This window comes from Anomaloglossus baeobatrachus, chromosome 7 (assembly GCF_048569485.1).
Source record: "Anomaloglossus baeobatrachus isolate aAnoBae1 chromosome 7, aAnoBae1.hap1, whole genome shotgun sequence".
Classification (NCBI taxonomy): domain Eukaryota; kingdom Metazoa; phylum Chordata; class Amphibia; order Anura; family Aromobatidae; genus Anomaloglossus; species Anomaloglossus baeobatrachus.
Window position 1 is genome coordinate 274,381,975 of NC_134359.1, and position 17,347 is coordinate 274,399,321.

At 42.8% G+C, this 17,347-nt stretch overlaps 1 protein-coding gene across 2 annotated transcripts in view; it reads right to left on the reverse strand.

The window, feature by feature from the left end:
- LOC142245455 (uncharacterized) overlaps window positions 1-17,347 on the reverse strand; it is a 144,228-nt gene that overhangs the window by 103,234 nt on the left and 23,647 nt on the right. The window contains exon 3 of one of the 2 annotated variants that reach the window (XM_075318174.1): window positions 4,569-9,409. The exons of the other annotated variant lie outside the window; for it this stretch is intronic. Coding sequence (XP_075174289.1) covers window positions 7,731-9,409 — 1,679 coding nt within the window. The 3' untranslated portion in view covers window positions 4,569-7,730. Of the gene's footprint in view, window positions 1-4,568; window positions 9,410-17,347 lie in introns of those variants that run through there. 2 annotated transcript variants of the gene reach the window in all.

Genomic DNA, 17,347 nt, shown 5'->3' on the forward strand with positions numbered 1-17,347 from the left:
ATTCCCATGTAGTGTAAATGCTGCATTTTTTTTCTGCTGTTTTTTGCACATTTATTCCGCTGTGTTTAATTGTCCAAGTAAAGTGGATGTGATTTCATGAAAAGACGCCGCTGAATTCTGCGGTTTCGGGGGTTTTTTTTCTCTGGAGGTTTCTATGTGGAGCTTAAAAAAATGCAGGAAAAAGCTTCTCTGTACAATAAAAACACTTAAAAACACAGATTCACATCTGAACCAAAAACACATTAAATAATGGAGAAAAGGCAGAAAAAAATGCAGCAAAAATGGAAATGGAGAAGATAGTTATTGTGTAGTTTGGTGCAGACAGAAACAAAAAGAATTTATGCAACGTGTGAACACGGATTTATAGGTACAAATAAGCAACATGTCATATAGTGACACACAGAAATATAAAAAAATTCTGACTGCTATGAATATGAATGAACAGTGCGGGACATCTGCTGAATGACCCTTACTGCCAAATGGGTGTGGCTAGGGGCGTGGTCAAAATTTGCCGCTGTCCCTCTTTCCTTTCTTGAAAAGTTGGGAGGTATGGGCCTGACATAGGGAGAGATCGCACTCAGCACTGCAGGCCTGACACAGGAAAATCTAAATAGGAGAGAGAAGGCGCAATAGGGTCTTACCCGATATATTGGGTAAAAATCATATAGAAGTGGTGCACTCACCTGATCGGGTTGTGCCAGTCACAACTCCTTTACCAGCATAGAGTGAGCGCCTAAGTAGTCCAGCAGCAGCCCTGTTGCACAAATGGAATATCAAAAGGAAACTGGAGAAAAACAGGTTTTTCGCCGCGCTTGAAGACCACAGACTTTGGTGTCAGACAAATGATTCTTTTTATTTCACCTACGCGTTTCGGAGACCCCAACTGTCTCCTTCTTCAGGGAAATGAATATTCCTTTCCCTGAAGAAGGAGACAGTTGGGGTCTCCGAAACGCGTAGGATGAAATAAAAAGAATCATTTGTCTGACACCAAAGTCTGTGGTCTTCAAGCGCGGCGAAAAACCTGTTTTTCTCCAGTTTCCTTTTGATATGGCCTGACACAGGGAGAGACCGCACTCAGCACCACAGGCCTGACACAGGGAGAGATCGCACTCAGCACCGCAGGCCTGACACAGGGAGAGACCGCACTCAGCATCGCAGGCCTGACACAGGGAGAGATCGCACTCAGCACCGCAGGCCTGACACAGGGAGAGATTGCACTCAGCACTGCAGGCCTGACACAGGGAGAGACCGCACTCAGCATCGCAGGCCTGACACAGGGAGAGATCGCACTCAGCACCGCAGGCCTGACACAGGGAGAGATTGCACTCAGCACTGCAGGCCTGACACAGGGAGAGATCGCACTCAGCACTGCAGGCCTGACACAGGGAGAGACCGCACTCAGCACCACAGGCCTGACACAGGGAGAGACCGCACTCAGCACCGCAGGCCTGACACAGGGAGAGACCGCACTCAGCACTGCAGGCCTGACACAGGGAGAGACCGCACTCAGCACTGCAGGCCTGACACAGGGAGAGACCGCACTCAGCACTGCAGGTCTGACACAGGGAGAGAGAGATTTGAAGGAATAATTTAAAAACACCAAGGATAATGGATGGAGGGGTGGTGACAATTTAACCCTTGAGGAGAGAAAAGCAATTGCTAGTCTTTCAAAAAGAGATGATCAGATGAGGCAGGATGTATTGTAGTTATGGATAAAAAATATTCTGAAAAATGTGTTTATGAAATTTTGGACAACAATAAAACATACAAAAAAATCCAATCAAATCCCACAGAATCCTGTACTAGAATCCTGAATCAATAGCTGGAAGATGGGCAAAGAATGGGAGTTTTTTAAAAAAAAAAAATAATCCCATTGCTCCAATTTTTCACAGTTTACCGAAAACCCATAAAAATGAGTTCCCCATTCCACTGCGACCCATTATATCTAGTATTTCGTCGCTGCATGAAAATCTAAGTAAATGGGTAGATTTTCATTTACAGCCTCTGATTTCCAGAACCCGGGATATTTGAAAGACACCTCAACGGTAATAGATTATATGAAACAAACTAAACGGTCTGAAAAATCCAGATTTTTGTCTTGTGATGTTATAAACCAATTTTCTTCTATCCCTCATGAATTAGCAGTTACGACTGTTTATCATCACTTTCCGAAATATAGTGGGTATACTGATGAAACAAAGGAAATTCTTGTACGCAGCATAGAATATTTGTTGAAATATAATTTTTTCATGTTTAATGAGGAATATTATATGTAAATTGAGGGCTGCCCGATGGGCTCGTGTTTCTCGCCTTCATTGGCTATTCTTTTTATGTTCTGGTGGTTATGTTTGGTGGGAAGAGAATTTGATGTTCTCTGCAAAAACCCATTTATAAAAGACATAAGCGGGCTTTACACGCTACGATATATCAAACAATATGTCGTTGGGGTCACGTCGTTAGTGACGCATATCCGGCCTCATTTGACATATCCTAGCGTGTAACACAAATGAGCGACGTGAACAAGCAAAAATACCTTATCGTTGCTCGTTGATACGTTGCTCATTTTGAAAAAAACGAACTTCCTTCTGTGCTCCGGTTGTTCATCGTTCCCGAGGCAGCACACATCGCTCCGTGTGACACCCCGGGAATGATGAACTGCAGCTTACCTGCGGCCACCGGTAATGCGAAGGAAGGAGGTGGGCGGGATGTTTACGTCCCGCTCATCTCCACCCCTCTGCTTCTATTGGGCGGCCGCTGTGGGACGTCGCTGTGACGCCGAACATCCCTCCCCCTTCAGGAAGTGGATGTTCGCCGCCCACAGCGAGGTCGTTTGGAAGGTAAGTACGTGTGACGGGGATTTATGACTTTGTGCGACACGGGCAAGGAATTGCCGGTGCCGCACAAACGATGGGGGGCAGGTGCGATCGCAAATGCGATCGCACGAGAAATTGAAACGTGTAAAGCAGCCTGTAGATCTATATTTAAGATATTTGGATGACATACTAATAATTTGGGTGGGAGAATTGGAGAGGGTCCCACTATTTATTAAATACATTAATACAAACGATAATAATCTAAAATTTACATATACTGAACTGCAAAATCAAGTCAGTTTTTTAGATTTATATTTAAGGGGCAGTCAGGAAACATAAAATCAATTACCGCAACTACAGGAAACCGATTAGTGGGAACACAACCCTAAAGGCGGCTTTACACGCAACGATATATCGCTGGGGTCACGGAATTCGTGACGCACATCCGGCATCGTTAGAGATGTCGTTACGTGTAACACCTCCGAACGAGTGTTAACGATCCAAAAATACTTACCAATTGTTGACATGTCGTTCATTTTCAAAATATCGTTGACATTCCTGGACGCAGGTTGTTCGTCGTTCCTGAGGCAGCACACATCGCTACGTGTGACACCCCAGGAACAACTAACAACAGTTTACCTGCGTCCGTCAGCAACGAGGTGGGAGTGACGTTCATGCGTCTACTCTCCGCCCCTCCGCTTCTATTAGTGGACTGCTCTGTGACGGCACACGAACCTCCCCCTTCAGGAAGAGGTTGTTCGCCGCCCACATAGAAGTCATTAGGGAGGTAAGTACGTGTGACGCGTACTACCGAGTTTGTTCACCACGGGCAACAATTTGCATGTGACGCACAAACGATGGGGGTGGGTGCTTTCACTAATGATATTGCTAGCGATATCGTTACGTGTAAAGCAGCCTTAAGAGCAGATAGTTGCCATCCAGGTCATACTATTAATTCCATACCGTATGGAGAGATGAACAGAATCTATAGAAACTGTTTGAATAAAATATGGTTTAAAGGGAACCTGTCACCACTTTTTTGGACGATCACCTGCGGCGACCACCACTGGCTCTTATATACAGTATTCTAACATGTAAATAAATAAATAAATAAAGTATTTTTTATGTTCTACACAGCGTCCTGGGCTCTTTTATACAGCATGCTAGAATGCTGTATATAAGAGCCCGGTGGTGGTGGCTGCAGCTTATAGGGCAAAAAAGTGGTGACAGGTTCCCTTTAAAGAACAAAGTGAGTTAGCAAAAATAAGACTTTTTGAAAGGGGATACAAGAAAGGACAGGTTGATGGAGGCATAAAAAAGTAATTGAAAAAGACACCATGAAAATTGGAGAAAAGAATATGGAATCAAGCAATAACATGAGATCGGGTAAATCTAATGTAGTTTTCAGCACCCCTTATAGTTGCCAGTTTCATGAGATAAAAAAAAAATACAGAAATATATCCCAATTCTATATCAAGACCAACATTTGAATAAAATTCTTAGTGATGGATTTACTTGTGCTCCAAGAAGGGGAAAATCATTGAGTGCGATTTTGTCACCGAGTTTATATGTGCCACAAAAAAACCCCAAAAAGACGTGACACTGTTGTAATGGCTTTTATAAATGCACGTGCCCAAAATGTAATGTATGCCAATATACGTTACAAACGCAAAAAATTTATATGAAAACGGATATAAAAAATGAATTAACTGCAATACGAACTTTGTAGTTTATTGTATATACTGCAAAAAAAACATGAAATTAAATATATAGGTTGTACAATAAGGGAAATAAAAAAACGGATAGCGGAAAATATCACGAATATCAAAAATAAAAATTCTGGATATTCAGGTGCATGCAAACACTTTGTGGAGAAACATAATAGTGAGCTGCATAATTTCACATTTTATGGTATAGAGAAAATGGATGATCAGATTACAGGGGGAGATATACGAAAAAAAAAACCCTTTTGTTAAGAGAACTATATTGGATTATAAAATTGGATACAAAATAACCTAAGGGAATGAATTATATTTGTATAATTACATTATATTTGTATTGACTTGCTTGTAGGAACTCATGGAGTTACTTGTGATTATGTAAATGATCTTCATATGTGTATTAATTGTTAATTAATCTACTGTATCTAATCCCATCATGTGTGATACGGTCTAACCCACTGTATCTAATCCCATCATGTGTGATACCGTCTACTAATCTACTGTATTTAATCCTATCATGATAATGTCTGCTGAGCTTTTTATCTAATCCTATCAAGTGTGATTCTGACTGCTGAACTATTGTATCTAATCTTGTGTGATACTGTCTGTGGTAGAGTCCCTTTCCCATATCACACAATCAACAGACCTAGAGATGGCTGTATAATCCAAAGAGCATTTATTCCAAGCAAATCAAATGGTCCATAACATAATCCACCATACAGAAGGTAAAAATAGTAAAGAAACACGAATATAGTCCAGTAATGGGATAAATGTCCAGGTCTCTCTGAGGAGCCGCAGCTTTTCCCTCAGAGGTTCAATCCTGCTTCTTCTCTCGTAAGTCTCACCCAGAACGACAAATCCTCCAGGTAAGCAGAGAATTTAGGTGGATCCCAGGCCCCCTTCCCCCAGACTGAGGGACAGGAACACTGCAGGGGGTGATTACCTACAGACAATACAATGTACACATAGGCAATACAAATAATGGACAGTGAACCAAGCATAAAATATGAACCTACTCAACTTGATACACAGTACACCATATCCCACCATCACACTGTCTTCTAAGCCAATGTATCTAATCCGGTCTTGTGCCACACTGCTGAGCTATGTGTATCTAATCCTATCATGTGTGATACCATCTGCTTTTTCACTGTAACTAAGCATGTGTAATATTGTCTTCTAAGCCAATGTATCAAATCAGGTCATCTGTGATACAATCTACTGATCCGCTGGCTGTGTATAATGCAAGCACCAGTGATACTGTATGCTGAGTTGTGTATCTAATCCTGTCAAGTGTAATATTGACTGCTGAACCTAATTTTACATGTAATACTGTATCTAATCCCAAAATAGTATCTAATGTAGGCATGTGTGATGCCATATACGGAGCGGTTATAAAATCCAAATCATGTGATGTCATCTTCTAAACTACTGTATCTAATCTGAGCACATGTGATACTGTTTGCTGAATTTATATGTTGGTAAGGGATTGAAACATAACATATATGATGTACTTACACAACATTTGCCGGCTCCCTGTCTTTGATGCAGTCTCAGTTAGCTGAGCCCACATGTTTGCTGGCAAATGGTTTTGTTTTTAAGCCATCCTCATGCCGCTAACAGCCACAAGTGGAGAGGCGCTCCGCCTGCAGCATTTAACCTTGTTCTAAGCGGAATGTACAGCGCGTGGCTGAGGGGCACATGGTTCTAACTAGCCATCGTCCCACCTGATAAACAATCACAGTGAGCGGATGGTTTATCATGACCACTGGGGGTCTGCTAAAGACATCTTGCCCATCAAGATTGTACTGCTAAGAAAACCAATCCATGGGTAGCGTTCATCGGAAACCATGACTTTTTGTTATATACAGCAATCCTGAAGTACAAGCAATCGGCTGATGGCGAGTAAATTACCCTAAAAGAACTACTAAATACAATAAAAAATATATAGATTTTTTTTTTAATCATAAAAAATAGTTTTAGTTGAATTACCCCTCTATTCCCACATTAAAAATAAAGAAAAATAAAATCCTCATACGCAAAAGTCTGGTCTATCAAAATATTAAATTGATTATCCTCTAGCAAACAAATGCAATAAGCGATGAAAACATTGTATTTACCCCAAAATGGTAATAATAAAAACACATCAGCTCAGGACGCAAAATATAAGCGCCCGCACAGATCTAACCTGAAAAATGAAAATGGTACGGATCTCAGAAAATGTTGACATAAGCACCACAGCAACCCCCCTCACCCCCACAGTATTATGGCTGCCACCACAGGGGCCTAACACACGATGAGGTGGCCCTGTTGATGGTGGTCCCCAGAGTCCTCCCCATAGAGAGTGATTGCAGACCCCCACACACTATATGATGGCCCCCACACCACTACAGGTTACCCACAGCCCCCCCACACATTATGATAGTTTCACAGTTTTTCATTCCAATAATTCCATTTTGCATTTCTTATGAAGCACCCGAAGACTTAAACCTCCTGAAAGCCGTATTAAATATTTTGTGGGGTGGTATTTTAAAACTGATATTCCTTCAAGGAAATGTCTAATACATAGGCCCCTGAAAGTCACTTGAAAACAAATAGGTCCCTAAAAAATAAGTTGTGTTAATTGCCCTAAAATAATCAAAGCTCAAACTTGCTGTTAAATGTTTAACCCTTTTGGCAAAATAAAAGGACATCTGAAGGATAAGGCCGCTTTTACACTGCGTTCCTCTCCCCGCTCATTGGTCCCATTGGAGCATCCGTTCGAACCCCCCGCAAAACAGGGTTTGGACGTATGCACCAATGGAACTCTGTCGCGCACCATTTTCAGGCATATACGCCTATTGGAGGCGCACACCCAGCTGTAGCAGACTGCATCTGGGTATCAACTTCGAGTAAGCATAAACCCCCGAAAATGGAGCACAACAGACTCCATCTGCACCATTATTGTCCGTGGCCCTATCAGCGCATACATCCAAATTCCGGTTTTTTTTTTTTTGGGAGGGGAGTTGGGTGGGGGGGGGGGTTCAGATAGAGGCCTCGACAGGACCACTGAACAGGGAGAGGAACTCAGTGTAAAAGCACCCTTAAGCTGACATAGTAGACAGAAGGTAAATGTTATGTATTAACTTTTTATGTAGTATAGTCATTTGTTTTATTGGTAAAAACATAACAAAAGAATTAGGTTGTCACCATGGAGTTAACATGGCTTCTTCCCAGTGTGAGTTCTTTTATGTCTAACAAGTTGTAATTTCCTAACAAAACATTTCCCACATTCTGAACATGAAAATGACTTCTCCCCTGTGTGAATTCTCTCATGTGTACGAAGAGAAGATCTATCTGTAAAACATTTCCCACATTCTGAGCAAGAAAATGGCTTCTCCCCTGTGTGAATTCTCTCATGTGTAAGAAGAGAAGATCTATGTCTAAAACATTTCCCACATTCTGAGCAAGAAAATGACTTCTCCCCTGTGTGAATTCTCTCATGTGTACGAAGAGAAGATCTATCTGTAAAACATTTCCCACATTCTGAGCAAGAAAATGGCTTCTCCCCTGTGTGAATTCTCTCATGTTCAAAAAGAGAATATCTATTTCTAAAAAATTTCCCACATTCTGAGCAAGAAAATGGCTTCTCCCCTGTGTGAATTCTCTCATGTCTAAGAAGAGAAGATCTATGTCTAAAACATTTCCCACATTCTGAGCAAGAAAATGACTTCTCCCCTGTGTGAATTCTCTCATGTGTGAGAAGATGAGGTTTATGATGAAAACATTTCCCACATTCTGAGCAAGAAAATGGCTTCTCCCCCGTGTGAATTCTCTCATGTGTAAGAAGATTACTTTTCTTCAGAAAACATTTCCCACATTCTGAACATGAAAATGGCTTCTCCCCTGTGTGAATTCTCTCATGTGTGAGAAGATGAGGTTTATGATGAAAACATTTCCCACATTCTGAGCAAGAAAATGGCTTCTCCCCTGTGTGAATTCTCTCATGTGTAAGAAGAGAAGATCTATGTCTAAAACATTTCCCACATTCTGAGCAAGAAAATGACTTCTCCCCTGTGTGAATTCTCTCATGTGTGAGAAGATGAGGTTTATGATGAAAACATTTCCCACATTCTGAGCAAGAAAATGGCTTCTCCCCCGTGTGAATTCTCTCATGTGTAAGAAGATTACTTTTCTTCAGAAAACATTTCCCACATTCTGAACATGAAAATGGCTTCTCCCCTGTGTGAATTCTCTCATGTGTGAGAAGATGAGGTTTATGATGAAAACATTTCCCACATTCTGAGCAAGAAAATGGCTTCTCCCCCGTGTGAATTCTCTCATGTGTAAGAAGATTACTTTTCTTCAGAAAACATTTCCCACATTCTGAACATGAAAATGACTTCTCCCCTGTGTGAATTCTCTCATGTGTACGAAGAGAAGATCTATCTGTAAAACATTTCCCACATTCTGAGCAAGAAAATGGCTTCTCCCCTGTGTGAATTCTCTCATGTTTAACAAGAGAATATTTGCAACTAAAACATTTCCCACATTCTGAGCATGAAAATGGCTTCACTCCTATGTGAATTCTCCAATGAATAGCAAATCTCCTTTTATCTGTAAAACATTTCTCACATTCTAAGCATAAAATTGTCTTCAACCTTGTGTGCGCTCTTTGATCTTTCACACTTCTGACACTACTGTTTTGCTTAACAGTCTTTGATAGATTAGGAGATAGTTCTTTAACAGGATCAGATGATAGTTCTTTCTGATGATTTGCTGAGAGTATATTTGAGATGTGTCCTTGCTCTTCATATGTATCTTGTGTGATGCTACAATCATCTGCTTTAAAATATGAAGGTATCAGATGTGCTTCGGAGGTGCTGGTACAGTCATCTGCCAAGAAGAAAACTTATTTGATTTTTAAACAAAATAAACTTAAATTATAGTAATCTAAATATGAAAATTACAAATTTAAGTAAAAGTAAAAAATGTCGTAGAAATTGTCTGTAATATTCTATTAAGTGTCTAAAATGTGATGATTGCCTAGGAAATCAATTGTAATAATGTGGATTACTGATCACTGCTCAGTGCAAACATCACATGTCAAACAATAAAACATTTGTCATTGATCGAATATTTTATACCGGCGTTAAAATTATCGTTGTTGGCAACGTATCCCTTTGTGTAAATAGAGAATGTTCTGCAATATAAAATGCATAAGAGAACAGAAAAACCATCAGTATACATCAAAATGAAAGTTAATGAGCCTCAAACTTGTTTTATCATCAGTCATATTCTCCCTGCAGCCGGTCTCTTTGAGCCTTCAGGGACAGTAGAGGGTTGTATCAGACCTCTCTCTCTGAGCAGTGACTGTTACAGCTCCTTCCACCGCCTCGGTGACTACTTCAAGTTGCACAGTGCAGGGTGGAGGAGCCATATGTTCGTGTATTAGGAAGCAAGGGCATTGCAGCACACATAAGTCTGGATAAACCCAGGGAATATTCTGCTTTCTCTTAGGCTATGTGCCCACGGGAAGAGTGTCCTGCGGATATATCCGCAGAACATTCTGTAGGAGCTCGCAGAAAACCGCAGCACAACTTTGTCTGTTTACATGCTGCGGAATATCCTACGGATATGCTGTGGTGTCCTGCATTGAGGATACAGTACCATGGCTTCGGCACTGTAACCTCAATGCAGAACCAGTGCTGGAGTGATCCCCCAGGGGTGCATACTTTCCTATATCACGCAACACGTCACTTTCCCGCCGTATCTCTGCACTGTGCAGGAGAAGGTGGGCGGGCCTGCACTAGCTCTGGCTGTCACATGACTGGAGCTCGTGCAGGCCCCGCCCACCTCCTTCCTGCTCCTAGCTCCACTGTGCTCCAGTCTGCACCGCTGCTATCAAGGCAGGTAAGTATGGGACCCTGCAGAGAAATCCGCAGGAATAATTCACATGCTGCAGATTTTTCCGCAGGGAAATTCGCATTATTTCCACTGCGGAAAAAAACGCAGTATGGGCACAGCACTCCTCAAATGCCATAGAAATGGCTGGGGACTCGCTGTACTGCGGATTTTTGAAAAATCCGCGGAATTTCCGAGAAAAAATCGTGGCAAATCCCGCAAATTTTCCGCAGCGTGGGCACATAGCCTTATAATCTACTCCTGGCTGTGACTGTCATGAGTGTGTCACAGCCTGATGTGATCTCAGGGGGGATCTGGGATCAGAAGGTCACTGTGTGTTGTTGATCGCAGATCCCCTTCTGTGTCTGCTCGTCGTTTACCCCGAGTTGGAGAATATTAAAATTTCTTCTAGCAGTGAAAGGGTTAAGGTTCATGTAAATGCTGCAGTGATCTAACAGGTAGTTGTTAAAGGGATAGTTAATCAACAAATTTGTCCTTTACAATTAGTTTATATTATCGTGTGTGCATAAACTAACTCAATAAATGCCCGATTGGAATCCCATCCAAGGGACAATGAATGCGATTGCACTATAGATGTTTAATCAAATGCGATTTTATGTGAAAAAATATACAAAACTTCCAAAAAAGTGGAAAGCAGGGAGCCACCAGGAGGGACATAAACCAAAGTGCTATAAACCATAAACCAACGCACAGGTTCTTATTTAAAATGCATCGTTTTAATTGGTTACGGGCCACCAGGAGGGACATAAACCAAAGTGCTGAAGCTGATATGTATAATTATAATAAATAATCCGCCAACTGTTATAATACACTGTAATTATACAATATTTGTGTGTGTGTATATATATGTATGCGTATAATATAAAATTACATATACTATTAATAAAGTCAATTATCAGTATCCATTTATAGACAGAATTTAATATGTATATAACAATTGAAGATTGCGCTCGTGAAACTACAAATAATTAAACCTTATAGCCGCATCCCCTAAAAGCTGGGTCTGTGTATCGTGGATAACCAAGTGTATACACCACCCACAGAGCCAATTAAGGTGCAGTATACAAAGGAAATAGAATGCGCATAGGTATATGCGACCCGTCAAACAATATAACCGCATGTGAGGGAGATGGCACTGACCTGCGGCTATATGTCCGATATCGTTAGCATATAAGTGAAGGCCAGCTGGCTGTGTTCATATAAAAGGCTCCATAGTAACCCAAAATTTTACACATTGTCCACATCACATGCAGGTATATCACAGACATGGCATCACATATAACACATGCAAAAGCTCATATTGGCGATATTACCAATCCTGTAAAAACTATCTGTTAATAGAATCAATGGCATTGAAAAACAGCATTTACCTTATTACATTCAACAGCATTGGCGTGCCCCTCCACCTCTGACGTACGTTTCACTAATGCTTTCTCAAAGAGGCATGTCAGGGTGGGGTCAAGCAGTCTATATAAAGTACCCGTAACCAATTAAAACGATGCATTTTAAATAAGAACCTGTGCTTTTCTCAGGTGATTATGGCGCATGGAGCTCTGACTGCTCACCTCCATTCAAATCACTTCCGCATTGCGCACACTGGAACGCAGGTGGAACCATCAACTTCAGCACTTAGGTTGATGTCCCTCCTGGTGGCTCCCTGTTTTCCACTTTTTTGGATGTTTTATATATTTTTTCACAATAAAATCGCATTTGATTAAACATCTAAAGTGCAATCGCATTGATTATCCCTTGGATGGGATTCCAATAGGGCATTCATTGAGTTAGCTGTTAAAGGGAACCTGTCAGGTGCAATATGCATCCAGAACCACGAGCAGTTCTGGGTGCATATTGCTAATTCCTGCCTAAAGGCCCTGTCACACTAAGCAACATCGCTAGCAACATCGCTAGCTACATCGCTGCTAACGAACAGCTTTTGTGACGTAGCAGCGATGTTGCTAGTGATGTTGCTTAGTGTGACATCCAGCAACAACCTGGCCCCTGCTGTGAGGTCGTTGGTTGTTGCTGAATGTCCTGGGCCATTTTTTAGTTGTTGCTGTCCCGCTGTGAAGCACAGATCGCTGTGTGTGACAGCGAGACAGCAACAACTAAATGTGCAGGCAGCAGGAGCCGGCTTCTGCGGAGGCTGGTAACTACGGTAAACATCGGGTAACCAAGAAGCCCTGTCCTTGGTTACCCGATATTTACCTTCGTTACCAGCCTCCGCCGCTCTGTCAGTGCCGGCTCCTGCTCCTTGCACATGTGGCTGCAGCACACATCGGGTAATTAACCCGATGTGTACTGTAGCTAGGAGAGCAGGGAACCAGCGCTAAGCAGTGTGCGCTGCTCCCTGCTCTGTGCACATGTAGCTGCAGCACACATCGGGTAATTAACCCGATGTGTGCTGTAACTAGGAGAGCAGGGAGCCAGCGCTAAGCGGTGTGCGCTGCTCCCTGCTCTCTGCACGTGTAGCTGCGTGCGCTGGTAACCAAGGTAAATATCGGGTTGGTTACCCGATATTTACCTTAGTTACCAAGCACAGCATCTTCCACGCGGCGCTGGGGGCTGGTCACTGGTTGCTGGTGAGCTCGTGTAGCGACGCTCCAGCGATCCCTGCCAGGTCAGGTTGCTGGTGGGATCGCTGGAGCGTCGCAGTGTGACATCTCACTAGCAACCTCCTAGCAACTTACCAGCGATCCCTATCGTTGTTGGGATCGCTGGTAAGTTGTTTAGTGTGACTGGACCTTAACTGTCCTTGTATACACTAGCATAGATAAAGAGATCTTTAGAAAAAGTATTTCTAAAGATCTTTATCTTATGCTAATGACCATGGGGGACTAGTCCCATGGGCGTTATATCCCCCGAGTAGTCCGCCTTTTTAGCATGTAAGTATGCCCACCAGGGCCCACAGGGGCGTACTAACATGCTATTCAATTCAGCATCACCAGTGGTGACGCGCGTACCTGTGTTTGCTGCAACCGCATTTCTGAATGCCAGGCACGTCCGGTCAAGTGAAGTATGAAGCCGGGTGTATGTGTCCCAGCTTCAGAGAGGTCTAATGCGCATGACTGGAAGTGCCTGGCATTCAGAAGAGCGTTGACCGGGAATGCTGGTGACGCATTGAATATGTTAGTACGCCCCTGTGGGGTAAAATCTGGGATCTATGGAATTCCTCTCCCAGCACACTCACAGAAACTTGAGAGAGAGGTTAATGTAGCTAATGATTCTTTTTGCTATTTGAAGGTGTGACATCCTCCAGCGGCAAATAGTGATAGTATGGTTATACTTTATTTTTGTCTGTTGTGTTATTTCTGTGATCTTTAGTTATGGTTATCTCAGACTAATTCTGAATAAGCTGCCTGCATGTCTATCACAGAGATACGTTGATTGTTCCAATGTTAAAGTAGATAGACGATAACGTTGCACCAGATATGGTTGAGATTAGCTTTGATGCTTGATTGGTACTTTATAATTTGTTTTTTGCTATGTACAATCCGTGGTGTACCATGTCTGACTTGACTATTTTGTTAATAAAACGAAGTAAAAAATAAATAAAATAATACTACTGCGACATACAGCACAGCCAGGGTTCTCACACATACCGCTAATCACATTGTCAGCCATATATAATCCATATTTTAGCTGAATGAGGGAATTTATGGCAACAAAAACTGAAACACACAAAACAAAGGGAAAAGCAGGAGCCTTATACTGACCAGTCTCACGTCCGTCTGTAACACTGCTTCTGGGGCTGCTCATACTACCTCCGGGGCTACTCAACAGCCTTCATACATATGCACCGCTTTCCCTGTCCACCGGCAGTTGCAGCGTCTCCGATTAGTTGCAGTCAGACCGCGCCCCTCCCGTTGTGACAGCGTGTCTGACTACTTTCAATCACAGACGCTGTGTGTGTCTAGATTGGTGTAAAGATAAATAAAAAAAATTGAGGTAGGGTCCCCCATATTATGATACCCAGCGCAGATAAAGGCTATGTATCAACATAAGACATACATATCCCAATTTTGTAACCCAGTCATGATAAAGCAAACAATCCTGGATGGCTGCAGGCTGCTATTTTTAGGCTGGGGGGGTCCAGCCTGAGAATACCAGCTCCCAGCTGTCGGCTACATCATGGCTGGGTATCAAAATTGAAGGAGACCACATACAGGTTTTTAAAAATTATTTATTTAAGTTATTTGTATAAAAAAAGCTGCATGCGGTCCTTCTTATTTTGTTACACAGCCAAGATAAGCACACGGCTGGGTGCTGCAGCCTGTAGCCATCTGCTTTACCTGTGCTAAGTATCTGAATATGGTGGACCCTAAGCCAATTTTATTTATTTTTACACCAATCTAGGAACTCATACAGCGTCTGTGATTGAAAGCAGTCGGACACACAGGGTGGGGGCGCAGTATGACTGTAACTAATCACAGACACCAGCATTGCCTATGGGCGAGGGTAGCAGTGCATATGTATGAAGGATAATGAGTGGCCCTGGAAGTAGCGTTATAGCTGTGTGTGAGACCGGTAAGTATAATGCGCTTGCTCTAATTCCCCTATCCCTTCTACCACCATTTTAAAGCAAAACCTAGAAATTATTCCTAAAAGGAATGGTCTGGTCCAAGAGGATAGACATAGAACCTAAAAGAATAGGTGACCCCTAAAGTATAACGCCAAAATTGTTAATTAGGGAAAAACCCAAAAAATTTCCACAGGACCACAATAAAAATGAAAAAGTGAAGAAATATTTTATTGAAATCATTTATAAAGGAAGGTGAAGCAGTAAAACAAGGAAGAGTGGCCGAGATGGAAAATGCCACACAAGGGAAAAAGAGGAAAATACACTGCAACCAACCTCCCTAGTGACACCCAGTAAATCTTTAATATAAGGCCTCTTTCACAGGTCAGTGATTCTGGTACGTTTGTGCTTTTTTTAAAAATGTACCAGAATCACTGACATACGCAGACCCATTATAATCAATGGGTCTGCTCACACATCAGTGATTTTTCACTGAACTTGTCTCCATGCAGCGTGCACCCGTGGCCGTGATTCTGCACGGAGACCTGTCAGTTTTTTTTATGGCATCACTGATAACCCACGGATCACACTATGCTGTGATCCGTGTGTGATCAGTGAAACACGCACCATAAAATCACGGACATATTAAATATTTTCAACTTACCTTGCCTGTGATTCGCTCTGCCTGCTCCGTTCTCGGCAGCTCCTGCCTGGCTCATGAATATTCATGAGGGCAGGAACTGCAGACCAGGAAGTAGGTGCTGAGAGCGGAGGGCGGACGCTGCAGAGCAGGAGACTTCAGCGCCGTGGACAGCAGTAATGAAGGCAGGTGAGTAATGTCCATGTGCAATCACGGATCACGGATTGCACATGGACAACCCATGTGTGCCGTGAATCACGGAACACGGAGGGACATGTGCGTGTTTTACACGCCAGTGAAGAACATCAGTGTTTTTCACTGACGTGTGAAACGGGTCTAAAGCTGAGTGTATGTATGTATGTATGTATGTATGTATGTATGTCCGCTAAAGGAATTTGCACCATTGCATTTACAATCACGAAATTTTGCACAGACACTCCACGTGACCCAGGGAACGTCATAGACTATGTTTTGACGGGAAAATTTAACCCCGCGCTTTACAGTTACTCTACGCAATCCTGCCTCCATTAAACTGAAGGGAGGTGGGAGCTACAGGCTATTAATAGAAACTGTCAGTGGTTGCTATAGGAACAAATAAAATGTTTGGTTTTTTTTTTTTTTTGTTTTTTTTTTTAAATTCTTTATTTTAAAGCCAAACTCGTAACTAGACAAAACATCCCCTGCTCCCCGCGGGGACGCAGGTATTATTACAGCAATGACATAATGTATATACAAACAGTCAGCACACATCTACAGTTCCCATCCCCACTACTACTCGAGTCTGGCCCAGTTTACACTTTTTATAAGCCGACCCAGCTTAATGATAGTAGGGAGAAGAGCAAAGAAAAAGAGATCAAAGCCTAAAGAAGGTTGAAGGTCTATAGAGAGAGAGAGAGATGAAAAGAAAGGGGAGGGAGGAGAAAGCAGGAGGGGGGGCCAGAGAGTGGTGTAGGAAAAAGGGAAGGGAGGGAGGGGGGAAGAGGAAGAGAGAGAGAAAAAAAAAAAAAAAAAAAAAGGGGGGGGGGAAGGAGGATCACGACTCCTGAGGAACAGAGAACAAATCCGCGTACTCTGCCGAGTAGGTGAACTCCAACCATGGAAACCATGTCCTATAAAAGTCTTCCTGACGGTCGTTAATAGAGGATGTCAAATCCTCCATATGCATCAGATCGTTAATCCGAGAAACCCACTGTGTCAGCGTGGGGGGGGTAGTAGACTTCCAGCCAAGCGGAATGCAAGACCTGGCAGACATGACCAGGAATCTAAGCAACGATCTCCTATATTTAGAGACCGGGAGTTCGGATAGCTGAAGGATAAATAGCTCCGGACCCAGTGTCTCAGATGTGCTGGTCACCCGTCTGATTACCTCCCCCACCTCTGACCAAAACCACTGCAGAGAAGGACAAGACCAAAAAATGTGCACAAAATCACCCTCCCCCAGACCGCATCTCCAACAAGCAGGGTCAGCTGAGGGAAACATTCTATGGAGTCTGGTCGGGACCCTGTACCACCTAGCCAACAGTTTGTAATTAGCTTCCAACAGTCTGGAACTGATCGAAGTTCTATGTGCCAACTGGAGGATGTTGTTTCTTTGTGAGTCGGATAAACTGATCCCCAGGTCCCTCTCCCACTGCAGTAGGTAGGCCGGGGGGGGGGGGGCAAATCTCCCGGATCTGTTAACATATTGTATACCAGGGATAGTGAGTGTCGAAGGACTCCCTCTGCTAGGCACAACTTCTCGAATCCCGTAGGA